Source organism: Marmota flaviventris, chromosome 3 (assembly GCF_047511675.1).
Source record: "Marmota flaviventris isolate mMarFla1 chromosome 3, mMarFla1.hap1, whole genome shotgun sequence".
NCBI classification, from domain to species: Eukaryota; Metazoa; Chordata; class Mammalia; order Rodentia; family Sciuridae; genus Marmota; species Marmota flaviventris.
This window is the reverse complement of record NC_092500.1, coordinates 696,735-724,559: the sequence shown is the minus strand read 5'-3', so window position 1 is coordinate 724,559 and position 27,825 is coordinate 696,735. Positions and strand designations below refer to the sequence as shown.

Sequence of the window (27,825 nt, the reverse complement as noted above, 5' to 3'; positions counted from 1 at the left end):
GCTGATAACCGAAAAACTCAATTGAGGCAAAACCAACTCCTCTGGAAGCTGAGGGAGGGTCATGCTCAGAGATGTCCCTGGGTGGCAGAATGGCCCTGATGTAATCCTCTGGCTCAAACTTTTGAGCCCAAACTGTGAGTGGAGGCCTAAGGGCCCTTAGCCCAGTGGGGTCTGCCCTGTCTCAGATGTCTTTCTGGTAACCAATATGGTTGCTCCAGGGACCTATTCTCATCTTTGACATTCCCAAGGTCCTCAGATTGTTGCTCTAAAGCCTGTGCCCCATCACCGCCCCCCCATCCCTGCTGTCTAACAAAAGAAAAATCTGGATATGTTAGAACAGTTGTCATATTGATAATCTGAACTGTGCAGTTGGATGCCATTTCTCTCTTGCCATTTCAGGTTTCCAGCCATGCAAAGGAGACTGGGTGGAGGCTGAGTACTGGATCCGGCCAGGCACGTGGAGCAGTGAGGCCATATCAGTGAAGCCGCTGAGGTACAAGCGCATGGACAAGGTAGTGTGTGACAAGTGGCTCCTCCCTGTGTTTCTGCCACACCTGCCTCCAGGATTCACTTCCATGCCCCAGGTTCTCCCAGAGGTTCTGGGAAACCTAGATGAGCACAGCTCAGCCAGGCCTGTGTTTCCTCGGGGAAGTAGAGACAACCTGAGTTCTCATAGATGTGGGCGTGTTTAACATGTTCTAGGGGCAAAACGTGCCTGGTAGAGAATTGTGGGGTGAGTGGGTGGGCTGTGGGACTTGCCCTTCCTCCTGAGCTGGTGTGATTGGGGAGTGAGGTGCGAATGAGGAGGAATTGAGTTTGCACCAGGGCGAGATGGGGGCACGGCTGGTCCGTGACTGAAAAGTGGGGAAGGTATGTGGGCCACCTCCGTAGCCCTCTCAGCCCTAGCTCACAGACCCCGCACGTCCTCCTGGGTCAGGCCTCCTGGGTCTGCTGCAGGGTTGGAGAGCTGTGCCCCTTGCCAGCAGTGTTGTCAAGCTCAGCACCACACTCGCAGGTCTGCGTCTCCAGCCTGTGTGGGAGGAACGGGGTGCTGGAGGACAGCATCTTCTTCAGCCTGGACTCCCTGAAGCTGCCGGAGGGGTACACGCCACGGAGGCACGATGTGGTCAACGCCGTGGTGGTGGAGAGCAGTCAGTCGTGTTATGTGTGGAGAGCGCTCTGTATGACTCCTGTGAGGAGGAGGTAAGCAGCAGCACTCCTGTTTGGGTGGGGACAGGCCAGACTTGAGGAGTCAGTCACGTGCTGTGCCACAGTGGTTTGGATGACCGTTTCCATGCAGTGCTGGTCCCCTAAGATACACTGCTCAGTGACATTGCAGCCTTCCTAGTTCATGTAGGTACACCCTGGTGCTCACACTAGGACGGACTTGCCTGAGGACAGTCACATTTCTCAGAACATGTCCCCATCTGAGAACGCATCACTGCCCTTTGGTGAGGCAGAGAGCAGGCCTTCCAAGTCCCGCGTTTGCTGTAGGAGCTGAGTGTGGAGGCTCGGCCTCCCGGTGGAGTGCAGGTAGATTTCCAGTGTCCTTCTGTCTCTTAGTCCCTTCGTCCTCCTAAGGTGATGACTGTCTAGGCCTCTTTTCTGTTGCTAATGACACAGTACCACAGACTGGGCAAGTCATAAAAGAAAGAGGTTTGTTTTGGCTCAGGGTTCTAGTCCAGGGTCAGGGGCTGCATCTGGTGATGAGCTTCTTGCTGGCAGAGCCCCTAGGCCATGCAGGGCACTTCATGGCAAGAGGCCAGACTGGCCTTTATTTGCTGATCCCTGCAGATGACTATTAATGCATTAATCGCATGAGTGGATTAACCCCTTCATGAGGGCAGAGCCCTAATCACCTCTCTAAGGTGCCACCTGGTCCCACTCTTACGATCTTGTAATGGGGACTAGATTTCACCTGAGTTTCAGAGGAGACAGAGCATAATCAGATCATAGTGATAGTTGCCATTTGGTGTAGAGTCTTGTATCTTTTGTTCTTTCATGTTTTGGCATTTAAAAGCACATGTTGGACATAGCAGGTTCTTGGGGTGATTGTAAGGGCATCCTTGCATGTGGTGTCCTTCTTGTGTGAACACACATAGCGTGGTGTGGCCCTTCCTGAGCCCTGCACATGGCTGCCCAAGCCCTGCCTGCCTTTTCCCTGGGCAGGCTCCTCACTCCTTTATTATTCTCATCACCGCCCCATTTCCTCAGTTGAGTGCAAGCTCTGTGTGGGGAGTGTTTTGTCTGTTTTCCCGCCCCACATCTGGGGCCCAGCTTGGTGTCTGGGTTGGGCAGGCCAGGCCTGTGTCTCCCAACGGCCACAGGTGCATGAGGGAGGTGCATGAGTTGACCAGTGGTGCTCTGCCCTCACTCTGCTCAAGACCTTCACCTGACTCTGGCCACGTGGAGCCTGTTTCCTTTCCCAGGGGACCCTGCTTTCCTCCTGGGGCAGGGAAGAGAGATGTGGCCCTGTCTGCCAAGCAAGGCCAGCTGATCACTGACTGGAGCCCCAGCCCTGGGTCTTGATGACCACAGGCTTCCTCTGCATTGTGCCTTGCTGTAAAGCCCCCTCCGTGGCCTTGAGAAGCATGGCCAGCAGGTCTTACTGTGGGCCTGTGGTTGGCATGACCACTTGAAGGACATGCCCCACCACTCCACCCTGCTGTCTTCTTCAGGCCACAAGTGCATGGAGGTAGGTGTATTTCTGCCCCACAGCACATCTGTCTTCTCATCCTCGCTCGGGTTTCCTGTCCAAGGTGTGGTGCTGCTAGGCTGTGGAGTCGCACGTACACTGCCCCTTCTTGCTGGGGTCAGGCCTCATGTGCAGCTACTGGGCTTTGCTTCCAACTTTGGCTGCCCCCTGTAATTGCAGACTCCTGGTATCTCCCTGTGTCTGATTGACAGCACAGATAAGCAAGGAAGCGTCTGTTCAACTCTCAGTTCCAGTACCCCCCTGAAAACAGCCTGTCCTGTACGTGGGTTGAACCAGAAACCTGGAGGCTGCTTGCCTCCCTTCTTACTTCCTCTGGCCTCATCCATAGCAGACGTGGACAGTGCACACCAGGCCTTTGCACAGAGAGGGGAGAAGAGAAAGGAAGGGACAGTACAGACCCAAGAAGGGACCTCTGAGTTTGTGAGCAGGGCCAGAAATGGAGAGGTTCATTCTTGAGGCCTGTTTTCTTACGGGCTGCAGGCCAGGGTAGTGCTCAAGACTGGGTTGACCTTCTGGGCAGAGTGAATGGCAGAGGGAAAAGACACTCTGTTTTGAGGCAAAGTAAAAACTTCTCATCTTCTAAAGAGCCAGACTTGCTATAGTTGGCGCTGCTTAACCAGAGGTGTTGGGAGTGCACGCTCAAAGCCCTGGTGGTGATGCCTTTCGCCACACATTGCCATGCCGAGCTCAGCAGGTGTGGTGAGGTCTGCCTCTGAACACAGATGTGGGAAAACTACCATAAGTGTGAGGAGGCGACTTTCAGCTCCCTTTTAGTGTTACAGTACCACTGTCACACATGTAGTCCCTTGTGAGGACACTGTCATGCTGCCTGTCACTGCGTGTCAAAGCAGAAAGTGTCTCTTCCTCCCTCCCTCCCTGCCCTGGACCCTGGAGCTGGAGAGAAGGGGAGCAGACCTGATGACATCTGTGCTGCCTGGTTTTCTAGACTTCTCTGTGGGATAGCCTGCTATCCCTGGAAATTCTGGGTCTTGGGGAGTTTCTGCCTGTAGTCAGGTGGGCACCTCTAGGCTCATCCACAGTCTGCCCTGGAGCTAGAGCAGGGGCCTTCTGACGTCCCACACCTACAATTGGCCCTTGCTTCAGAGACCCTGCTGCTGCTGGTGAAGCCCCAGAGGAGTCCTGGGGAGCCCTGCTGTTGAAAAACAAAGGCAACATTGAAGTCACAAGGATGACAGACTTTGGAACCCTGAAGGAAGGAGGAAGCAAAACCATGGTGATCTGCATAGAGTAAGTGCCTCTGGGGGTTTGAATAAAGCCACAGGACAGCAGTAGTTTCAGCTGCATGCCTGTAGATTTTCGAAGGCCTGTAGAACCAGCTGGACTTTCCCTGTTTGTTGTTTCCCTCTGAGAGTATTTTCAAACTTTTGACTCCAAAATGTCCTTTTAACTTAAACCCATAAAGGCATTTGCAGTTGCTGTTCGCCAGGTTGATTTCTCCTTTGGGGTGACTGCGCCTCAGCTCTGGAAATCTGCAGGCTGTTCTCTCCTCCTTCAGGAATAAAGGAGACGTTCCTCAAGACCTAGTCAGCTGCAAACTGGCTGGCTGGGACAGAGCGCAGCAGTTCAGGTTTCAGACCCTGGACAAAGGCCACACCTGCCTAGAGGAGTCTGTTCCAGAGAAGGAGAAGCATTTTTCAGATGACGATCTTAATTCGTTAAACAGCTATCAAAAAACCCGCAGTGATGGGGCACTGGAAAACACAGAAGTCTCTCCAGGTAGGCAGTCCAGCTGCTAAGGAGGAGCCCGTCCACGCAGCTGTCACAGCATAAGGACTGGGATCTGAGGCAGCTTGCAGTCCACGAACCAATGGGGTCTCAGCCTCGGCACTTGGTAGTGGTCTATGCTAAAGTCTTGAGTCTGGACCCTTCTGCTCTTAATGTTTCAGGGCTAGGGAGGGGGACCAAAACAGCCTGACGTACCAACTTCAGCTTCCAGCAGAGCCTGTGTCCTGGTGGGGCGGGTGGGCTCCAAGGTCAAGCTGTAGACTGGAGTTCCTGTCTGGAGACTCTGATGACACACTTTCCTCCTGCCGGCTGCTTCCTCCTGAGATTGGCTTTGTGTGCATCTGAGTGTTTCTGTGTCTGGCCATTCATTTCCAGCTACATTAGAAATGACTTACCTTTTGGTCTAACTTTGGATTTAAACTTCCTCCTCCAGGTGGCTGTACCTGTGAAGAAGAAAGTAGAGAAAAAGAAAACAACCCATCAAAGAAGCAGCTGACGGAGACCAAGCCCGGGGGGCTCATCCCTCCAGGGGGAAAAACCTTCATTCCCATTACGTGTGAAGCCAAGTAGGCCACTGGGGGGCTGCAGAGAGCTCCCTCGGGGCCCTGTGCATGTTCCCTCTACACGTCATCTGGGGTGCTTCTCGGCTGGGTGTCCTAAGAGCACCTGTGGCTGTCTGGGATGTAACCAGGTCGCAAGGAGAAGCACAGGTCCAGAAAGCAGCCAGCCGAGGCAAGGGGTGCCCAGCCTCAATGTCTTTCCTAGTTCTCAGCAAATGGCCCAGGGTCTTTACAAAGAAAATAGAACATTCATGATCCATCGGGCATGAGCTCCCTCCACGACTTGTGAGCCCTCCTGATTGTAGCCCTCTAAGGACTCCTGCACTGCGTGCTGGGTCTCTGAGGCCTTGGTTCATCCCTGTGCCTCCCCACCTCCCCGGGCATCTGGCTGAGACACAGTGCCAGGAGCGAGGGCCAGAGGAGAGAAAGATAGGGATGGAGCTTCCTTCCCACTCAGACCCAGCTTACACATCTGGCCTTCATGCCCCCCTCTTTCCCCTGGGCCCCTAAACCTGTCCCTGGTTCCTCCTCAAGTCCCGTGTGGAGGCTGCTTGCCAGTGAGTGGCCGTCTCTCAGCTGGGCATTCGAGTCCCATCCTCCTTTTGTCTCACCAACCATCTGAATAACTGTCTTGCATCAGGGCCATCGGTGTCCAACTGTGAGTGACAATCATGCACCAGTAGTCCTTTAGTGAATCACGTGAGATGCTGTCCACCTAGCTGTGGTAGCATAGGCATAGGTGAGAGCAGAGCACACCTGCACAGAGTATGCTAGGCTGGCCACTGCTGGAAAGGAGAAGGGAACAGGTAGAAAGCAGTGCTATTGGTGGTTAGGTGACACTCTTCTCACTTAGCATGTCACCTGGAGCTGGGTGTGGTGCATGCCTGTAAGTCCCGGTACTTGGGAGGCCAAGGTAGGAGGATGGTTGATTGCAGGCCAGCCTGTTCAACTCACCAAGACCCTGTCTCAGGATGTAAAAAAAAATTGAAAAGGACTAGTATTGTGGCTCAGTGGCAGAGTGCTAGCCTAGTGGCGGGAGGCCCCGGGTTGTCTCCAGCACATGCTCCTGTACACATGCGTGTGATCTTGGCAATGTTGAAAACAGTGTTTGTTCTGATTAAGTTAAAGAGAACTACAGGAAGGACAGTTTTAAGCCCTTGATTCTGTCTTGGGAAAAAGCATTGTTTGTTTTATGAAGTAAACGTGTATGTAGGTTCTTAAAGCCTCAGCCTGACTCTCCTCTGTAGCCCTGTCACTTTCCCTGTGTGTGCCGAGGGGAGCTATGGCCCGTCTGGCTGCTGATTGACGGTTTCCCTTGTTTCTCAAGGCACTCGGGCCGCTGCAGGGAGCTGCTCCTGCTGTGCTTCTCCAGCTTCCTCATCGGGCGGCACCTGGAAGTGAATGTGGTCAGTGGCGAGGAAGCGCTGATTGCCATACGTGAGCCCTTCTCCTGGAAGAAGCCTAAAAGCTCCCAAGCGTTGGCCTCCACAAAGACAACTGTCGTGGTGACTACACAGAAGAGGTGGGCCCCTGAATCCTGCAGCTTGTTGGTCAGTACCGGCTCTGGCTGTGGACAGGCGTGCGTCCTGGCAGGCTGGGTTTGCAGTGCTTTTTCTTCCTGTATTTGGGGCAGGGTGCATTTTTACAGAATGCTCAAGGTCAGATTTTGTCTTTGCCACTGGCACCACCATGGCAGTGTGGAGGACAGGGCAAAGTGCCTGCATGTCCCAGTGCCCTGCTCCACCCTGGAAGGTCCCAGCGTGATTCTCGGAACAGACTGGACTTGCCCTCTGCTCCTTATGACCTCTCCTATCTCCTGAGGTCAGGACGAGCTCTGGCATCCAGTGTCCACACATGTGCCCAGCAGCACCGTCAGCCTTGGGTTAACATGATGCTGGCTAGTGTCCTCCGCGGTAGCTCAGGCGTCCCATGCAGCTCACACGGGGCACTGAGATTGCTGGTTGCTCAGGCTGTTTGCAGGAGTGCCACCGTTTCAGAAGGAAGGGAAGGAAAGCAGCATGTTCTCTGTTAGCCGCTGGCTGGGGATACATGGTGTGCTTTAGTGGCTGTCTCCTGCACGATGGGGCATTAATCTGGCACTAGCACCACAGCGGGTTTGGCACAGGTGCTGCCCAGAACCCATTGGGGTGAGAGACAATGCTTTTCTAATACTGGAAAATTCCAGATTTCAAGTCACATGTTATCCCAGTGATAGTTTGAGATAAGGGTCAGGGGACTTTTGTCGATGAAGGCCACAGGGAAGTGTGATAGCAGAGAAGGGTGCTGTATGACTGGTCAAGTCCAGAACATGGTTTGAGTCACAGCACTACTACCAAGAAGCCGTGTGACTTTGGGCAAGTTTTTATCGTTCTCTGAGCATTGGTCTCACTTATAAGTGGAGTCCCTGCCTCAGAGGGCTTGAGGAGTGAATGAGATAGAGCATGTCAGATGTGCAGCCTTTGGGCACAGAGCAGGCAGTGAATGCTGATGGTGCTGCTCGCCTCAGGGCACGTTCTAGGTGGGGACCCAGGAAAGGAGCAGCTGTCTCCATAGCCTGCAGCACAGAGTCCTGGATGATGGCAGCTGGTGACACCTGGTTCTCACCCAGGGGCACAGGAGTCACAGCGGCTCCATAAGAGAGAGTGCTGCACACACCAGCTGCCACCAGCGTCTCAGTCCCTGGGCATGTATGTCCTTGATGTGATAGCATAGCCCCCTTCAGGTGTCTCTAGAGCACGGTCGTTGGTTTCCTGGTGGTCAGCCTGTGGACCAGTGTGCCTGGCCCTGGTTGGCTGCAGAGTGCCTGCCCAGGGCCCACACCAGGCGCTGGTGTTCAGTCTCACTGCTATTAGACCTCTCTACCAGCACCTCCTTGCCAAGTCCCCAGTATGTTGTGCACTGAGGTCAGAGTGGCCAGTGGTCTACCACGTCCTGGTCTTTTGGTCTCCTTCACTTTGTATCTGTGAGGAGTCGGTGCCTGGCACTAAGTCTTGAGCGTCCCTGCTTTCCCAGCGAGCTTCCCAGCTGTGCTGCTCTGGTGTTGCCCTCTGCTCACTCACGGGGAGGACACCCTGTTTTTTGGTGGGGGCAGTGGCCTGCCATGCTGTCAGTGACTCTGGGGTGGCCTGCAGCTGTCCAGCCAAAGCTGCACTCGACCTAGGTGGACGGTCTCTGAAATTCCAGTCTCCTCATCTCCCTGGTCCTTTTTCTGCATCACTGTTTGACTCAGGGTCTCGTGCATGCTAGGTAAGTCCTGTACCACTGAGTCATACCCCAGTCCTTTTAAAATTTTATTTTGAGGCCAGATATTGCCTCAGCCTGGCCTTGAACTTGAGATCCTCCTGTCTCAGCACCACAGCACACATGCTAGAATTACAGGCATGGCCACTGCACCCAACTCTCAGAATCTGAGTGACTCAGATGACCCTGTTCTTGGAGAAAGCAGAGGCTTGGAGAGTAAAGCCAGCTTTCCCCAGGGAGTCACAGCTGAAAACAAAAACAGTTAAGGCTGCCCGTGTGTTCTTGCAGTGATGTGTGGGTATAGTTTCTGATACTCGTGTCCTTATTAGAAACACAGTCACAGTTGGGCTCAGAGGGACATGCCTGTAATCCCAGCAATTTAGCAAGGCCCTCAGCAACTTAGACCCTGTCACAAAAAAACAGGGTGGGGGGTGGTGCTTGGAATGTGGCTGAGTGGTAAAGCACCCTAGATTCAATCCCCAGTATCCAAAGAAAAAAACAAAACATGTAGTGAAAACCGAGCTCATTCAAATTCCCTGGTCCAGTAGGCTCCTGGGAAGCCAGTCTGGCTCCAGGGGGAGGAGCAGCCCTGCTGCCCTGCAGAGGTGAGAGGCCAGCTAGAGCTGGGGAACTTGGGACCCAGGACCAGGAGCAGAGGCTCGGCACAGCCAGCCTACGCCGGTGGCTCCTGTATCTGGTCCTCCTGAAGCAGGAAGTGAAGTCTGATCAGGTTGAGCACTCTTCATTTGAAAATTCAAAATCCTGGAGTATGAAGCTTCAGTGCTGATGTGGTGCTCCAAAAGCTTCAGATTTCGAAGCATTTCACATATGGATGCTCAGCTGGTAGAGTCCACACAGGTATTCCAAAATCAAAATCTCCAAAGTCTGAAACACTCTGGTCCCAAGCATTTCGGATAGGGGATACTCCAAAACTACACACGGAAATCTGGGGTAGCAAAGAGCTGCTTTAACTTGTGGATTTGTGTCTTAAGGAACTCGCGACGACAGCTCCCAAGCTTTCTTCCACAGTACCCTATACCAGACAGGCTGAGAAGATGTGTGGAGCACAAAGTGGACATCCTGACCTTCCAGCCACTGCTTGCAGAGGTAGGACATCAGAGGGTGCCAGGGCATGCACCCATGCCCCTCACACAGTGTCCCAACAAAAGCAGGAGGACCCTTCAGTTTCACCATAGACAGCCTGAGCTTAAGGGTGACATGGGAGGGGCAGCTTGGTGTTTCTCTGGAGACTGCCCCTGGGGATGTGGGGCAGGGAGCAGGGCTTTTGCCAAGCCCAGCCTCTTAGGTGCGAGCAGGAGGGTTTCCAGTCATGACAAAACCCTAGCACTCCAGGGGCCGACGGAGCTGGCTGTCAGGGGAGGCTGAGAAAGTTGGGTCTGTGGGAAAGCCTTGTGGACATGTGAGCCCTTGTAAAGGTCAGCAGCCAGGCGGGAGAGTTGGGGGCAGAAGTGTCCACCTGGCCTCAGGGGGAGCATTGTCCTGTGCCGGGAGGCACTTGCTGTCAGGAATTTGAGGTCATTCATCCAGAAGCAAGTGGGTGACTGTGAAGTGGGGCATGGCACGACCCAGGGACAGGCTGGATGGCTGGAAGCTGGTGTCGGGTCATGGAGTGCTTGTTCTGCAGGACAGGCCTTGAGCCGTCAGCAGGCTAGGGTGAGAGCCATGCAGGAGGGACAGACAGACCTGCGTGGAGGGTGGGCCAGTGCTCCTGCAGGCCCGGCTCAGGGCCCTCTGGAGCCTGAAGTGCTTTGTGCCTATGACACTGACGAGGCCGGCAGTTGGAATGGTGCTGGCTTCCGTCAGCATGTGGTGGCTGCGTGGCCATGCAGCTGAGGTGAGCCTGATACGTGTCTGCTCCTTGGTTGACCCTGGTTTCCCGCCCCTTGCAGGTTGGTCTCCTTTCCCAGAATTCTGTGTGAATATTACCCACAGCATGGACTTTCCCTTTATTCTAATTTCTACTCAGCAGTTATTTTAGTTTGAGGTTATGGAAGGGCTGAGTAACAGCCCTTGCTGATGTCCTGATCAGTGCCTGGGAGCCAAGGATGTGACCTCTGTCAAGGGAATGAGGTCGAGAACCTTGACCTGGAAGATGACCCTGACTGAGTGGCACCACATCATCTCAAGGTCCTTATAGAGAGGCAGGAGGGTCCAAGGTTGAGGAGCATGGCATCTGCAGAAGCTCAGACTACGCTGCTGCTCCCTGGAGCCTCCAGGACGAGCCGCCTGCCATACTTCAAAAAACACCCCTGACCCCTTCTGTGTGCTGCCAGGCCACAGGGTTGGTTGTGGTGGCCTAAAAAGCTCACCTGGCCTCCGTGCTGTGTGAACATAGCCAGGCTTTTCTGGCTTGTGCCTGGTGATGCTGAGGGAGGGATCCCACACCCAAGGTCACAGTTTGCGTGATTCCATTTGTACAGATTCCCAGAACAGGTTAGCCCTCAGAGACCAAAGAGGTGGACAGCTACCAGGAGGGTGCTGGACGAGGCGTGTCCCCTCTGGGCTGTTGGGTGTCTTGGAAGGATAGGTGTGGTGGTTGCAGGAGGTCGTGACTTCTCCGAGTGTCCTGTTCTGTGAAGTGGTTCATCTTAAGTGCTTTTCCTGCCTCTCTTGAGAAGACTGTGTGGCTTTCTTCCTGAGTGTATTGCCTTGGTGACTCGCATTGGTCTTCAGGGGCTAGGCTCACCTCGTGTCCCTGGGTGGATCCCCACCCACGGTGCTGTCATTGGTGTGTGCATTTTACTCTGCAAGCCCCAGACTCTGGGGGGTTCCAGTGCCAGGGCTGGGAATGAAGGGAAGCCCGGCGTGGGTGTTGGCAGGGTGCCCTGAAGGACCCTTTTTACCTGCTGGACAGCCTCATGACAATAGTCTGATGGTGCCGTGGTCCCACCCCCAGGAAACTTGTTCACGCTGCCAGGTGCATCTGACCCGCTTCAGCTTGTGCTACCTGACCCTCACTGCACACAGCTAGTGCAGCCAGCATCCTGTGGGAAAACCTGGCCTGCTCCAGGGCAGCCCCTGGTTCTTGAGATCCACTGTGCGAATTTGACACTGCCTCCCTCCAAAAAAGGTTCTGGGCAGGGAGGGCCCCACGAGTCAGAGGGCCGTCCTTCCTCCTGAGTCCCGCCAGACCAGAGAGACAGGTGGAGCTGCTGGAGAGGCAGAGGCAAGTGGCCCTGGGTGTTCAGTCTCCCTCGGGGCCAGAGAGACTCTAAGCCTCGCTTGGCTCTCCTGGGCCCTTGGGTGTGGCAGCGTCCTCCCGGTGCCCAGGCAGCACCCTCACTGTGCATCTGCCGTCACACACCACATGCCCACTGACAATTTTGCACCTGTGTTGGTGGGAGGTATTGGTCTGCAGTCTTCTTTCCTTGAAGGGTCCTTCGTAGGTGCTGCATAGTGCCCTCAGGGACTTGGAGGAACTCTGGCCTTGTGGCCGTCCTAGAGTTCATGCAGAACTGGCCCCACATCTTCCTAGTGGTGATGGAAGGTTCCAGTGATGCCTTGTGACTGAGCTCTTGGCCCGCAGACTGAGCCAGGAATTGCTTCTTCTGGCTCCCTGTTGGTTCTCTTTTCTCTGCGCTATGGGGATTTTCCCCCTGAAAGAATGTGCGCCTTTCGTCTGATGTGCCTGACTGGTTGCACGCAGCTATTGGGCTCCTGTTAGGCTGTTGGTGATGGTGCTTCTCTTTCCTCAGGCACTGGGCTGGCAGAGGGGGCTGCTCGCTGCATCAGTCTTCTCAAAGAAACAGCTCTTTGCTTTTGTTGGTTTTGTCTTGTTCTGATTTCCCTTTAATCTGTCACCTACTGTGTTCTTTTGTTTTGGTTTTTTGTCTTTTTTTTTTTTTTCTTTCACTAGTGTATTTGGTTTCTTTTGCTCTTTTTTAAAGAAGGAAGCCAAAGTCATTTGGTTTAAAATCCTTGGTTTTTTGCTAACATAGGTTTTTAGTGTTAGAAAATTTCTTCTTAAGTACTAAATTGGCTGTGTCCTGCAAATTTTAATACATTATATTTGTATTTTCATTTAGTTCAAAGTGTCTCTTTCTTTTCCTACTGACTTCTGATCTGTGGTTATGTAAAAGCATGTTGAGTTTCTGAACCTGTGGGTACTGCTAACTTGATTCCACTGTGGCCGTCAAACATACTTTATGACTGAATGCCATTGCATTTATTGACAACGCAGCCTCTTTGGGTAAATATTGCTTGTATGTTTGTCTTGTCTCAGGAATGTCAGATAGGTGAAGTCAATCGGTGGAGCTCTTTATTTTATGTTTTTCTTATTTTATTGTGTTTTAAATTTTGAGGTAGGGTCTCACTGTATTGCTGAAGCTGACCTGGAACTCCTGATCTTCCTGCCTCAGCCTCTCAAGTTGCTGGGTTCCTAGGCGTGCACCACTGCCAAGCTTCTAGTGCTCCTTACCCTTTTGTATAAATCCAGATTTCCATTTGGGATCATTGCACTCCTGCCTGGAGGACTTGGACTCTTCATGTCATGCTTGCCTATGGGATTGATTCTTTCAGTCTTTTATTCTGAAGAAGTCCTATTTTACTTTCATTTTTTAATAGGCTCTACTGTAGAGCAGTTTTAGGTTCACAGAGGAAGGTACAGACATTTCCACGTAGCCTCTGCACCCAAGCTCAGCTCCCCGCCATCTACATTCCCACCAGGGTGGTACATTGCTGAAATTGATGAGCCTACATTGACATGCCCTGGTGGCCAGAAGCCCATAGTTTATGTTAGTGAACTGAATGTTGAACATTCTGTAGTTTAGGACAAAAGGATAATGTCATGCTGAGCACAGTGACTCTCTCCTGCAATCCCAGCAACTCTAGAGGCCAAAGCAGGAGGATCACCAGTTCCAGGCCAGCCTCAGCAACCTAGGGAGATCCTGTATCAAAATAAAAAGGGTTGGGATGCAGCTCAGTGGTAGAGCACCCCTGGGTTCAGTTCCCAGTACAAAAAAGTTAAAGTATAATGTCACGTGTGCACCATTATAGTGTCACACAGAGCAGTTTCACTGCCCTGAATCTTCAGGGCTCAGCCTTTTTGTTCGGCCCTCCCTCAGCCCATGGCAGCCACAGCTGTTTCTTGTGTCTGTAGTTTTCCTTTTCCGGAATGCCATGTGGTGGAGTTACACACATGCAGCCTTTTCAGGTAGACTTCTTTCACTTACAAAGGCACATTTGATTTTCTTCCATGTCTGTGCATGGCTGGCAGCCCTGTTCCTTTTAATGCTGAGAATATCCCATAGTCCGGATGGACCACAGTTTGTTTATCCACTTCCCTTCTGAAGGACATCTTGGTTGCTTCCAGTTTCAGAAATTAGAATAAAGCGTGATGAGACACCCAGTGCAGACTTTCTGCTAATTTTTTAAAATATTTTTTTAGTTGTAGATGGATACAATGCCTTTATTTATTGATTTTTATGTGGTGCTGAGGGTCAAACCCAGTGCCTCACACGTGCTAGGCAAGTGCTCTACCACTGAGTCACAACCCCAACCTAACCATACAGTTTTAATGACTGTGGCTTCATAGTAGGTTGTGAAATTATGAAGTATGAGTCCCCCATCCTCGTTCTTCTTTTGAAAGATGACCGTTCAGCATCCCTTGAGATTTTCTGTGAACTCTAGAGTGAATTTTTCTTTTTCTGCAAAAAGTATCAGTGGAATTGTGATAGGAATTGCATTTAATCTATAGATTACTTTGGTTAATGTAGACATTTACTGTTCTAACATTAAGTGTCCATGAACATGGGTTGTGTTTCTATTTATTTTTTTCTTTGAGCAGTATTTTGTAGTTCTTAACATACAAGTCTTTGACACTTTGGTTAAATTCATAAGTGTTTTTGTGCTATTATAAATGGAATTATTTTGTTACTTTCTTTTTTAGAGTGTTCTTTGTTAGTATTTAAGAGATGCAACTTGTTTTTGTGTTTTGACTATATCCTGCTGCTTTGATGAATTCACATATAAATTCTAACAGTTTATTGTGAAATCTTTAGGTTTCTTACATGTAAAGTCATGCCATCTGCAAACAGATGATTTTACTTCTTATTTCTAACTTGGACACCTCTATTTTCTTTTCCTTGCATACTTGCTCTAGCCAGGAGTTCCAGAAATGTGTTGAATGGAAGTGGTGAGAGTGGGCATCCTTGTTCTGTTCCTGACCTTGGAGGAAAAGCTTTGCATTGAGAAGATGTCAGCTATGGGCTTTAATGACCTTTACTGTGTGGAGGAGACTCCCTCCTCCCTGTAGCTCACTGTCCCTTGATGAGGGCACTGGACTTGTCATGCTCTTTCTGCATTAATTGAGCTCGTGTACGTTTTCCACTTGGTCCTGTGAAGGTGTACACTGCTCAGCAGCCTCCAGAGGCTGCACCACCCTGGGTCCCGGGAACAGGCCTCCTGGTCGTGACATGGGGCCCTCTCAAGGGCTGCGGCTTTCGTTTGCTAATTAGTTGTGTTTGCATCAGAATCTCTTTTCTGGTCAGAGTTGTTTTTGTGTTAAGATGGGTCTCGCTGGGTGGCCCTTGGATTTCTGGACTTAGATGGTCCCTCCCTTCTTGGGCTTCTGAGCAGCTTCAGTGTGTGCCTCCAGCCCGTTCTCTCTCTACGTTTTTTTAAATTTTATATATATATATGTGTGTGTGTTTTTCAGTTGTCAGTGGACCTTTATTTTATTCATTTATTTATATGTAGTGCTGAAAATCGAACGGAGGGCCTCACACCTGCTAGGCAGGTGCCCACCACTGAGCCCCAGCCCCAACCCACGCTCTCTCTTCTTGAAGTCTCTTAGTCTGGCTTTGGTATCCTTGCAGCGTGGCCCCTTTGAATGATTTTCAAATGTCCTCTTCAGTGTTGGAACAATGTGCGACAGGTATCATTCTTCTTTAGTGTTTAGTAGAGTTTACCGTGAGGCCCCCAGGCCCAGGGCTGTTCTCCAACAGGAGGGTTTTGACCACTGATTCAATCTCCTTAGAAGCCGTAGCTCTGTTCAGAAGACCCAGTAGAGAAAACAGTGATGACAGAGGCATGGTCGCTAGGGAAGGGGTCTTCCTGCCAGAACTCCCTGGTCCTCTGGAGGCTGAAGGCTGGGAAGCATGCTGACTTAACCCTCACCAGGGCAGACCCGTGGGTGGGTGCCAGCCATGTGGACATGCTCACGCTGGGCTGCTGCTCCCTGGACATGGGCCTACAGGACCTGCTGCTCTGCTCTCACGGATGTAATCCTGTTTTTTTCAGCTTTTGAACATGTCAAACTATAAGGAGAAGTTCTCTACTCTGCTGTGGTTGGAGGAGATCCATGCAGAAATAGAACTGAAGGAGTACAACATGAGCGGAGTCACCCTGAAGAGGAACGGGGACCTGCTGGTGCTGGAGGTCCCCGGGCTGGCGGAAAGCAGGCCCTCCCTATATGCAGGTGCGCTGGCCCTGGGGGCTCCCTCCCACTGTCTCTCGCATCTTGTCATGGAGCACTCCACTTGGACACCGTCAGCGCTGTGTAAATGTTAAGCATGCCACTTTGCCAACTCACAGTTGTCTGGGAGCTGATCCCAGGACTGTTCTTCGTTCACATCCTCCGGGCTTGGTTTCACAGTGTAGCAGGAGACATTTGTGATCTTGTCTTAGTTTGACACATGATAATTTATGTTTTGACTAGGTGACAAACTGATCTTAAAATCCCAGGAGTACAACGGGCATGTCATTGAGTACATTGGCTATGTGATCGAGGTAAGAGGACTCCCTCCTGACCCATTGGGCTGACCCATTCATTCTCAGGAAAGGTGCTCCCTTGGGCTTTGGCTTCCTGTTGGGAAGTGTGAAGATAAAGTAAATCTTTAAATAATCTTTGATGTGTGAAAGGAACTTGGTGTCTAAAGAGATTCTGTCATTTTCAACCTCATAAGTCACCTATGTTGTGATGCCTGCATTGGGTTGACTTGGGCACACTCTGGAAGAGCCAACAGGGCAGTACCCTGCACAGGGAGGACTCTAGAGCGTGTAGAGCTCGGGGTGGGGCAGGAGGTCCCGTTGGCTTGGCTCAGATCGCAGCCTGGACCTCCCTGCCTGCATGGTATGTGCTTCTCAGGCTGATTTTCACTGCTTCTATCCTGAGCCAAGTCCCAGGAGTACTGCTGGGAGCTGCATGGGAAAGGCCTGCTCAGTGTGTGCAGGGAGCCCATGCTGCCCAATGTGGAGAGGGAGGGGCATGCCCAACTTCACTCTCAAAGGAGAAGGACTGGGACCAGAGGCTCTGACGAGGATTCCAAGGGGACCCACAGAGCTCTGGTGTGGAGCTGTGCTGTGGCTGAGATGAGAGGGAGGTGTTTTCCTGAGCTCCAAGACTCTAGTGACCCAGAGCCTCAGCTGTTGATGGCGCTGCAAATCACACTTGGCCCCGGGCTCATCCTGGGGGTGCATGAGTGGCAGTGGCGGAAGGTGCAGGGAGGACAGGCTTGTCAATCTGCCTGACAAGAGGAGGGTGCCTTGAGTAGCTGGAGGGCGTGGAGAGCCCTGGAGAGGCACAGGGACTTGGCAGCACTGGAGGCTAGCGGCTTTGTGGTCAAGGTGTCTAGTCTTTGGACGAGGCTGGAGCAAGCTACCTGACCACGCCTCTTGCTGTGGGTGTCAACTGTGCGAACTGGTGGAAACAGAACAGTATGATTCTGAAACAGTGGGTGGCCCCAAAGCTGCCACTGAGGTGGGCAAGCCAGAGGAAGGGGCAGGTGCAGAATGCAGCCAGCCAAAGTGCGTGGCCAGGTCTCAGGAAGACACACCCTGCCCGCCCCCTACCCTCCTCCTACAGGTGGCACAACGGGCATCACTGCACCTGGGGTCAAATGCCAACACCATGGCTGTCCTCAGAAGCAGGTCTTCCGTCCCTAGGTCAGCCTGGAGTGTCTAAGCAGTACAGTGCCCAGCACAGGGACACTGGGCACCTGGCACCCCTGTAACTGCTGCGCTGCGATCCCATTATCACGCCTCCTTTTCTTTGAGTTTGAATTCCACCTGAGACCGGCTGAGCAGCCTGAGTGGGAGCCAGCTGGAGAGCTGTCCAGCCGCAAGTCTCCTTTTCCTGGTGAGGCTTCCACTCTGTTAGGCTGTAGGCACCATCCTGTCACAGCTTCCGTACCCACCCAGAGGGGGTTCAGAGCAGGAGCCAGGAGGAGAGTCCTTGTCACCCGAGAGAGTGTCAGCCTGCACTTCTTCACAGGCCCTGAAGAGCTTGCTCCAGCTTCTTTCTCCAGGATCACACCCATGAGTCCTGTCCCCCCACTGGCACGCCCTGCACCCTGACGTGTCGCCAGCACATACAGTATTGAGAGTGAGAGGATGGGGAGAACGGTTGTGAGTACCAGCATGATCAGGGCAGGACCCTGGCCACAGCCCATCCATCCAGCTGGCAGTAAAGCCAGTCCCTCCTGCTGGTCAGGCCCACCAGGCCCAACCATACTCCATGTGGGAAAAAATCACCCTTTTGTGCTTATACCCGTGGGCCCCTGAGCACTCATCGTGAGTGGCAGTGTGGTGACAGGGCTCAGGGGTCTGTTCACCTTGCCAACTCTTTAGCCCACTCCAGCTGTTGACAAGTGGCATGAGGATCCCACAGATTGCCAGGCGACTGTCTTACCTTTCACACCACAGACCAGTTACGCATCAAGGAGGAAAGCCCTGGGTACCAGAGCCTCCAAGTAGGACCAGAGATCTCAGCAAGAGGCACTGTCCACTAATTCCTGTGGGGTGGTGGCACCACCTGGGCACTCGCGCAGAGCTCTGGTATTGGAGGCCGACTAGCACTTGACTGGTCTGACTCCCCTGCTGACCGGTGCGGCATCCTAGGGTCACACTGTGATCTGGATAGCCCCGTCTTCTAGAGTGTGAGCGACTGTGTCTTGTGCATGGGCGTGCCTTCCCACATCCTCATGGGTGGAGCTTTGCTCACCTGTTCCTTTGTGATATTACCTCTTTCCTTTGTGTGTCCCTGTCTCTTACTGTGCCCTTGGGTGTGGCCTTCCTAGGTGTCAGTCAACCTGCTGAGAGCAGACATCATGAAGATAGACTCAACCCCCTAAAACCTGACCTCTTGCCTCATTTGAATGGCTTCTCCTCAATAAAAGGGGTCAGCACATGCTCACTCTCTTTCTGCGGACCCTTAAGGTCAGAGGAGCCGTCATAGCACCCCCAAAGAAAAAGGTATTTCTGTCTCTTGGTGGTTATTTCACGCAGTCCAGTTATTTCAGTTTCCCTGGAGTGACCCCGGAGTATTTTAGTCATGTGCAACCCAGCAAATGGCGTCCCTGGGTGGGCAAAAGGTCTGAGTGTTTAAGTTGCCGGGAGAGTGACACTCTGGGTCTCGAGGCAGAGTGGGCCACCCACTGCTCAGGTGGTGCATTCTGTGGGTCCCCCTAGCTGTACTTGGTTTTGCCATTGGTGTCTTGGCCAGAGAGCACGGTGAGGGACTCAGGTCCTGAATGGCGTGGCTGGCGGAGGAGACCCAGAGAACAATTAGTCACCACACTGAAGTCAGATTGCCATCTCCAGCCAACAGGGACACCACTCTGGCGAGTTGGGCCCTCTACAGGTTAGCAGTTCTGGAGCCTGGGGAGAGAAGGCTCCTGTGCTGAGTCTGTATCTAGCACTGCCCACTGGCCGTGCCCACAGAGGGCCTCCTGCCTGCCCTCCTGTCTCCCTCTCTGTCCTCACTTCTCAGTGCCCTGCGTGGTTTTGTAAAGCTGCCCTGACCCTTCATGTTGCCTGGTGCTACTTGTCTTTGTCTTTCGCCTTCTGACTCCAGGCCCAGCCTCTTAGATTCCTCTAAGTGGTCAAGTCAGCCTGTGGCATCCTGACATCAGATCTGCCACAGGCTCTCTGCCCTTGTCCTTGTGTTAGGAAGCTAACACAGGTTAGTTTCCTGTGTGTGTGGTGATCTTTGGTTATGAGCTCACGTTCATTTCTTGCAGTTTCCTCTGGTGAGCTGGCTTTCCCTGTAATGGAGTTGTGGCCACGTCTGCTGAGAGTAGGAGGGCGTTGACCGGGGTCCTTTCCAGCATTTGACTCTTCATTGACCTCATGCCCATGGTTTCAGTTGCTCAAATTGCAGCTTCTGCACCCTTTGCTGGTGTTGGCCTGGCCCTCAGGAAGTGGCCCTGCCTGAGTGGTCCTTATTTACCTGAGAAGGTTTGAGCTCCTTCTGCAGCTCTGAGTTTTCCTTCCTATTTTTGCTTCCCATGTTTGCTCAGAAGTTTCCTCTTCCTGCTTGCCCAGGAAAGAATATGAGGATTGTTTAATGCAGAATCTGGCCTCACCCCTTCCCACTGCCAGCAGGAGGGCAAGTCTAAATGATCTTTCTGTGGCAGCTGTGACCGACAAGAGCACCTGGCTGCACCTGCAGCTGTTGGCTGGTTGGCCTCCTGAGTCGCAGCCTGGCTCAGCCCTGTCTCCTCAGAGCCTATGCCTGGGGAGACGCTGGCCAAGTGTGGCTGCTGTGAGTGGAAACACTGACCATTGACTCCTGTCTGTGTGACTTAATGACTTCAAGATGTGATTCTTTCTGTTAATTTTGCAGATATCTAAGATATAAAATGTGGCTCACGTTTGTAAAATGAGTTTTTCTTGTTATGTTGCTGGACATGGATGGATTATTCCAAGAAGTCAAGGTTAATGTAAGAACTTGTCTAATGTAAATCCCTTGTCTTTTTTCAGATTCACGAAGAAGATGTAACTCTTAAACTTAATCCAGAATTTGAGCAGACGTACAACTTTGAACCCATGGATGTGGAGTTTACGTACAACAGGTAGGCGCCAGGTAGTCCCACCATGCCTTCCTCACCATGATGGGCATGCTCCCAGCAAGGCCACTGACGTCTCCCTGGGGATAGGGGAGCTGCTGTGTTGATGCCGTATCTGTGGCTTTGGTGCTCTGTGTATCACTTGCCTGTGCCTGTGAGTACAGCTTCATTACAGATAACTTGTGAGATAAAGACGCAGATGATTCTCTGCCCACTCATTTTTGGAACTTCCCTGCACCCAATCCCGTCGCCCACGTCACCTCCAGTCCACCAGCTCCTTCGCCTCGCCACCCCTTTCTGTCTCCCACTGACCTTTCCAACCATTAACTGGAGCTTTTTTTTGGTGGGGGGGACTTGGCCTGGGACCTGTGCTTCTCCTGCCTCAGCCTCCCAAGTACTGGGATTACAGGCGTGTGCCCTCACTTTTATAAGACATTGTATGTCTGTGTATGCACATGTGTGCACATGAGAGGTGCGTCCTTTGGCTTCAGTTCTTCTGAACCTTTTGGAAGGCTGGTTGCTGCGTGCAGTTGCAGGAGCTGTGCTTCTCACTGAGAACCGTTACCAGGAGCGCCCCGGTCCTGTCTGTAACTGGGGCTCCTATTTCCACCACTGTACTCTGCGCTGTCGTGTGACTCTCCACCCCCATCTGCTCCTCCGTTGATGCACATTCTCATCATTTCTGAAGTTGACGGTTTGTTTATTGAACAAGCTTCGTGCACACTGGGGTGACATTGCAGGGTTGGAGTTCAGTGGCAGGTCCACACCTCACATGGGTGCACCTGTGCTTCCAGGAACAGTGTGTTGGCCCGTGCCCCTGAGCCTGGTGGTTAAACTTCATAGTTTGTTCCAGCCAGGTGGGCAGATAACACACTTCATTGTGATTTTTTTTTTAACCCAAGATTTTTTAAAATATTTTTTTTTAATTTATTTTTATGGGGTGCTGAGGATCCAACAGGACCTTATGCGTGCGAGGCAAGTGCTCTAAAGCTGAACCATAACCCCAGCTGCCCTCATTGTGATTTTACCTTGCATTTCTTTACCTACAAACTGAGAATCTCCACATTCATTGGCCATAAAATTTTCATCTTCTGTGAAATATTTGCTTGTATCTTTTGCCCTCTTTTTTTATTGAATAATTTGTCTGACTTTTATTATTTGCAGGAATTTTTCTGTATTCATTATGTGAAACTATTCTGAGATTTTAAATCTTTTCTGGGCTTGTCATTTATCTTTTAACTCTATTTAAAATTCTTTTATTAACTGAAAGTGTTAATTTTTTCAGGCTCATCAGTTCTTTTCTTACCGCCATGCTTATCCTCTATGGTTTGAGAAGTCAGGGCTGCACCCAGTCTGGGCTGTGTGGAGGGTGAAGGGGCTAGGGAAATGGAGCAGTGGAGCTAGTTCTCTTTTAAGGTGTTTGACCGTGGAAGCAGAGGGGCAGTGCGTGTGGCCTCCACAGGGACACTGGGCTGTTTGCTCTTGGGGTGAGAAGCAGCAGAGCAATGAGACGTGTTTGGAGCCTGGGAGAATATGAAGTGCAAGGTTGAGGGAAGGTGTGACCAGGTGGGCCACCGGGTCAGCGACCTGTGCAGGGATGTGCAGGGGTCCATCTTGCTGGGGTGGGAGGGCTGAAGATCTCAGCTGGTCAGTGAGCCTGAACTTCTGGTAAAGCCGTTGCAGCCAGCGGCAGTATGGCTGGTTGTGAGTTTATTAGCATTCCTCCATTGGTGAGGAGCGGGACACCTTTTCACAGTCGTGCCATTTGTACTTTCATGGGTCACACTTTCAGTGAAACATCTTAGAAATCTTTGCTTAACTCAAGATCCTGAAAGAGTCCTCTGGGTACCTTTTGTAAAGACTCTAGTCCTGTTCATGAAGACAGAGCCCTCATGGTCTTCTGTCCTTTCAGAGACCCCACCTCCAAACACTGTCCTGTTGAGGATTAGAGTGCTGGGGGATGCACACACTCCGTCTGTTGTGTGTGGCTTTGTGGCAAGTTCAGGAATCAGGCAGGCCGCGCTCCACCTCGCTCTGCCCGGAGTTGTCTGGTCTTCTAGGCCGTCTGTGTTCCCACACGGGTTTTAGCTCATCCGTCAGTGTCTATAAAAAGCCTGTGAGATTTGGATCAGAATCACGTTAACTCTAGGTCGGTTTAAGGGAGAATTGTTGATGTTAAGTACTGAGTCTTCCAATCTCTGAAAACGCTGCGTCCGTCGCTCCATTGATTCTCCCCACTTCTTGTCTCCATGTCTTTTGCAGTGGTTTGCACTATTCAATGTACAGGTTTTGTGTATCTTTTGTCAGTTATTCCTACTTAAAGAAATTTTAACTATTGCAAGTATCAATTTTAACTTAAGTTTCCAACTACTAATTTTCAGTATTTATAAAAGCAATTGATTTTTGTGCCCTTATCTTACGTTCTGCAAAATTGCTAAACTCACTTAGTTCTAGCGGCTTTTTTACAGATTACATAGGATTTTCTACATGTGTAATTGTGGTTTTAAATGAAAGGTTCCTTCTTCCTGTCTTGCCCTGTGCATTTTGTGGTGTCCTTCACCCTGGGGCGTGGCCTGAAGCCTCTGGGGAGGGTTGTGCGGCCGTGGATGTGGCCCACCGCCTTATTCCTGACCTCGCAGTCTGCCAGTCTCACAGCATCAGTGCAGTGGGAGTGGAGGATGCTGTGCCGTCCCTTGGGGGGAGGAGACATAGCCCTCACTGGCTGGAGTTTCTACCTGGGGATGGACGTGATGGTGTCCAGGGCTCTCTGCTACAACGCCATGGTGCTCCTGTCTCCTGAGCGGTGGAGGTGCTGGTGAGCTCCTGGGAGCAAGCACCGTGGCTGTGACCAGGTGCTGTGTGTCCAGGTCTCACCTGCAGGTGTGCCACTCGTGTCTGCATCTGTGTGGAGGGCCGTGTTAGGCTGTGGCGTCCACTCCTCCGCCTTTCTGGGAGTGTGTGTGGAGCGAGTTCCTTTTCTCCCTAGGTGTTGGTAGAATTCACCTCGAGGCCCTCTGTGGCTCGGCTCTTGTGGGGCACTCTTCTTTCCCGGTCCCAGGAACGGAACCCAGTGGCCCTCGCCCCCAAGCTCCTTTGCCTTTTATTTTGAAGTAGGGTCTTGCTGAATCACTGAGGCTGGCTCCGCTGGCCTTAACTTGCCATCGTGCTGCTGTAGGCATGGCCACTGCGTCTAGCTGTGGGCACTTCCATACTCCCTGTCCTTAAAGACACAGGACCCTTGGGTTGTCCGCTTTTCCCTGAATGGGCTTTGGTGTCTGAAGGAAGCTGATCCACCCAGCTCTAGCTGCTTTGCGAGAGTGGCTCCGTCTCCGGTGGCCCCTTCCACAGCTCCCGCTACTTCTGGCTCCTGGTGTTCTCACGTGTGCTCTCTTCCTGTCTCTCAGCAATCTGGCCACGTGTCTGTCATTGGATGATCTTCTCGCAGACTCTAGCGCTTCTCATCTCACTGCTGTTCTGTTTTCTCCAGTGTCCGTGGCCCTGTCCCGCTCGCCCTGGGTCCCGCCTGCCTCTCTCTGGTTCCCTCTGGTGGCGAGGAGTCGGGGGTCTGAGCCTTTCTTCTTGCTTGGTGCTTGGTGCTGGTGAGTGCCACCCTCGGGGAAGTGCCCCAAGGGCTCTGCCCCTGGCCACTGTGCCACAGGACCATCGAGCGGAGAGGTCCTTTTACCTGGGTGCAGTGACGCTCAAATGCAGGGGGAATTGTCATCCTTGACGCTGTATCCTCTTCTTGGACAGTGGCTTCTTTCTCTTCCTTGTCCTTTTTTGGGATTCTCGTTTACTGTCTCTCTCCTGGCACCCTCCTGTTTTCTTTTTTCTAGTAGTTTTCTGGTGCTTTGTGTCTTTGTCTTGTTTCTTATTTTAGGGAAATGCCTTTGGTATTTTACCCCTCAGTGTCTTGATTGGTCAGGTCCTATTTTAAGAAACTGATTTTGAATATTTTTTAGTTAACCTGTTCAACATTTCCTGAGGTAATTGTGTTTTCCTTCGGCCTTGCAATAGGAAGTATTTCAGCTGGAGAACTTTGACCACCTTTCTTCTATACCCAGAATGGAAGGAGGTGTTTTGGTGCATCCCGAGCCTCTAGGCTCATGGCTGGGCTGCACTGGTGTTTCTTCATGGCTCTTGGGAGGCCAGACAGTGGTCTCCGGGTGCCGGTGTGGTTTTCTTGCCTGCTGCTTTCATTGTCACGTGTTTGGAGTCTGTCGTGTCCCTCTTCTCTCTGCCTTGGTGAGGCTGGGGTGCGTGGGCAGCTGTGTTACTCCTTGGAGGCAGTGCTGTTGAGTCCTCCGTGTATCTTTTCTAGCTCTTGCTCCTCCTTGGGTGGAGGTGGTCATGCCCAGGCAGGGTCCATCAGGGGCAGAGAACTGGATGCCCTCGGGAGGCACTTTGGTACACCTCACAGACCTCTTGCCGGGCTCCACGCCATGGGGGTGGGTCCTGCAGTGACCTTGAGCACCACCTGCCCTGGCTGTGCAGTTGGGGTTGAGGGGTGGCCCTGCAGGCCCATGTCTGCCCTTTCCAGGTTCTGAGAGGCTGCAGCAGCTCCTGGGGGACCCCTGCTGCGGGACCCTTTACAGACCATCCTCTTCATTTGCACTTTGGAGCTGTGGCCATCCTGTGTCACTGAAGATGGCTTTTATTTTCCATGTTTTTCTTCTTGGTTATTTTCAGTGAATTTCAAGAGAGCAAACCCTTAAAATACCATCTCCCTTCTGTTAACACCGTGATATTGGCATTGTCCTGACACTTCATGGCTGCACCTTCAGCTTCTTCTACGCGCCTGCTTCATGCATAGAATATAGAATCCAAGCTCTCCTGATAACATAAACTATCTTTTTTTATAACTTGGAATAAAACTTGTGATTTTGTGTAGATAGACTCAGTAAAGCACTCCTCACACCCCAGGGCTGCCTTCAAGGCCTTATAAGACCTGAGCTCTACCATGGCCTTTATTTTCCAGTGCTTTGTGAAGGACATGTTAGTTTGACGCCTTGAAGATTCTCATCTTAGTCTGACTTACGTTGCTGTATCAGAATGCCACAGACCAGGCAATTTATAAGAAAAAGACAATCATTTCTCCCAGTGGTGGCAGCTGGGGAGCCCATCTGGCGAAAGCTTCTTGCTGTACCTTGAGGAGCAGCAGACACCAGGGACAGGAGAGCATCTGGAGGGAGGAGGGCGGGAAAGGGGAACTCGTCTTCCTGACAAGGCCTATAAATGCCCCATAAGTGTTGGAGGGGATGTTCACCCATGCCGGCCAGGCCCGTCCTGCGAGCTTTGCTGGCCTTCGTGGCTCCAGGCCACGTGGCTCACTGTGCTTTCTCTCTGGCAGGACCACAAGCAGACGGTCGCACTTTGCCCTGGAACAGGTGGTGCACTTGGGTGTGAAAGGTAGAACTTCGTGGCCTGCTGGCCTTGCTTACGTCTGTCTTCCCAGCGCTCTCCCAGGCTTCCTGCAAGACTGTGTGTGAAGCAGTCTCTTCCATCCTGTGTCAGAAATGAAGCAGCATAATATCCGTGGTTTTTACTTTTCTGTTGGGAAGCTTGCGGGTCTTTTACTGGTTCAACTACATAAAAAATAGCATGCTTGGGCTGGGGTTGTAGCTCAGTGGTACAGCATTTGTCTAGCCTGCATGAGGCACTGGGTTCAATTCTGAGCACCACATATAAATAAATGGATAAAATAAAGGTCCATCAACAACTAAAAAAATTAAAAGGAAAAAGAATAGCATGCTTAAATCATTGGATATAGGTCCATTACCCTCTGCATAGCTTCCCTTGTAATGTAAATCATTTTTGTACTCACAGAAAGACAAGTGGGTGACTTTGTTGTGAAGAATAGGCAGTACTGGTGCTATGCTGAGTTCACAAGTAGATGAAGGGGGTCCAGAGAGGAATAGAGTGGCATGTGGGCCGCTGCACACAGTGAGCCAGAGACATTCCAGGTGCTGCCATGTGTTTCTTCTGAGCTCTTCAGTAATATCTACCCTCTCACCTTTTCTCATTTTCAAGTGTTGTTTCCAGAAGAAATCATTTTGCAGTCTCCTCAGGTTACAGGGAACTGGAGCCATGCCCAAGACACCAGGAGGAACAGAGAGCCCACCACCAAGGTAGTGCTTTGACGACTCCCACTGTCTAAGTAGGTGATGTTACAAATTCACGTCCAGGTAGATTAGCTCATGTGGACTAGAGAATTAGAGGAACGTAGTCCTCAAATAAGCAAAATCAGTGAAAACCAAAGTATGCATAAAATTGATTTAGTGTGCATTTATATACAATTACATATAGGTGTAAGATGCTGCAATAAGTGGGGAAACAAGATCTAGGTGTGTATGTGATCTTGTTGTTTTATTTTAAAATTGGTTTTGGATACATTTACATAATTATATATTCATAGAAAATGAATGCCCACTCAGCAATATTTTTCTTCCATGTTGGAAATGGAAGCCAGATGTTGGTGTAACAGAATGCCACAGACCAGGCAATTTATAAGAAAAAGAAAATAATTTCTCCCAGTGGTGGCAGCTGGGGAGCCCATCTGGCGAAGGCTTCTTGCTGTACCTTGAGGAGCAGCAGACACCAGGGACAGGAGAGCATCTGGAGGGAGGAGGGCGGGAAAGGGGAACTCGTCTTCCTGACAAGGCCTGTTAAATGCCATCAATACTTTTGCCTCACACATGCCAGGTGAGCACAGTACCACTGAGCCACCCCCCAACCCAAGCAGCTCCTTCACATCTGTGGTTTTGTGAGTGCTGCAAAGAGGTGCTACCTTTGCTTCTCCAGTCAGTCCCTCCATAGTGGCAGTGTGGCACCTGCTGTGTGCTAGGTGTTGTCCCAGACTCTCAGTGTATTTTTGAATAAAACAGAAGCCGGCTGGGGAGGCAGCTCAGTAGTTGACTCACACTCAACATGGGTGGGGTCCTGATTAAACACAAGCCACAAAGAGAAAGTCTGACTGATTAGAGCCACCTCCCCCCAGAATAACAGCAGTCACAGTTAGCAGAGACGTTGAAACAGGTGTTGTAATTAAGTGCATCCAGGAGCCTCAGAGAAAGACACGTGCGCATTCAGTGGACATGTGAAACAGGAGGCACACGTTGTCATCTCGAGGTGAGAAATGTAGTGCCTGTGATGAGCAGTGTGCTGGACAGAGTGGGCATGGGACCGTGCAGTCCACAGGAAAAGGGAGAAAACCAAACAGAGAAAAGAGAGCAACCCCACTTTACTCTAAAACTAAATCTCTTTAAAATATGTAACGAGCACTGGTGAGTCGTGGGCCAGCTCGGTGACCCTAGGTTTGTGTGCCTGGAGTCCCAGAGAGGGGCACAGGGCCTTCTGAGAGCCACAGTGGGCAGCTGTGGATCTGAGAGATCTGCATGTGGGAAACTCCTCAAGCCCTCAAGAGAGGACTGGGCAGCGACTGGACACGGGACACCAGATCCCTCAGGGCCAGTGATGGCCAGCAAAGTGCATCTCCCGGCTGCGTGCAGCAGTGCCTCCACACAGACTAGAGATGGGACAGCCCCTTTCTGAAGCAGCACAGAGCAGGTTGCATTGGGATGCTGTCTTTAAAGTGTGGAAAGGAAAGAGAAAACTGCCAGCCTGGAAATCTGTGCGACCTCCTCACGGCTGAGACATTCCCACACACCGTGGTCATGACCCCTGGCAGAGGCGCCAGAACGTGCTGGAGAAAAGAGCCTTATAACAAGTGGTGCTGGGAAGACTGGTTGTCCACATG

General features: G+C 51.6%; 1 protein-coding gene across 1 annotated transcript in view; it reads left to right on the top strand.

Moving 5' to 3' along the window:
* Window positions 1–27,825, top strand: part of Mov10l1 (Mov10 like RNA helicase 1) — a 62,315-nt gene that overhangs the window by 7,552 nt on the left and 26,938 nt on the right. The window contains exons 4-15 of the mRNA XM_027953146.2: window positions 400–512; window positions 1,016–1,203; window positions 3,821–3,964; window positions 4,233–4,453; window positions 4,896–5,028; window positions 6,350–6,544; window positions 9,255–9,369; window positions 15,523–15,700; window positions 15,941–16,011; window positions 19,984–20,075; window positions 25,420–25,478; window positions 26,100–26,200. Coding sequence (XP_027808947.2) covers window positions 400–512; window positions 1,016–1,203; window positions 3,821–3,964; window positions 4,233–4,453; window positions 4,896–5,028; window positions 6,350–6,544; window positions 9,255–9,369; window positions 15,523–15,700; window positions 15,941–16,011; window positions 19,984–20,075; window positions 25,420–25,478; window positions 26,100–26,200 — 1,610 coding nt within the window. The remainder of the gene's footprint in view (window positions 1–399; window positions 513–1,015; window positions 1,204–3,820; window positions 3,965–4,232; window positions 4,454–4,895; window positions 5,029–6,349; window positions 6,545–9,254; window positions 9,370–15,522; window positions 15,701–15,940; window positions 16,012–19,983; window positions 20,076–25,419; window positions 25,479–26,099; window positions 26,201–27,825) is intronic.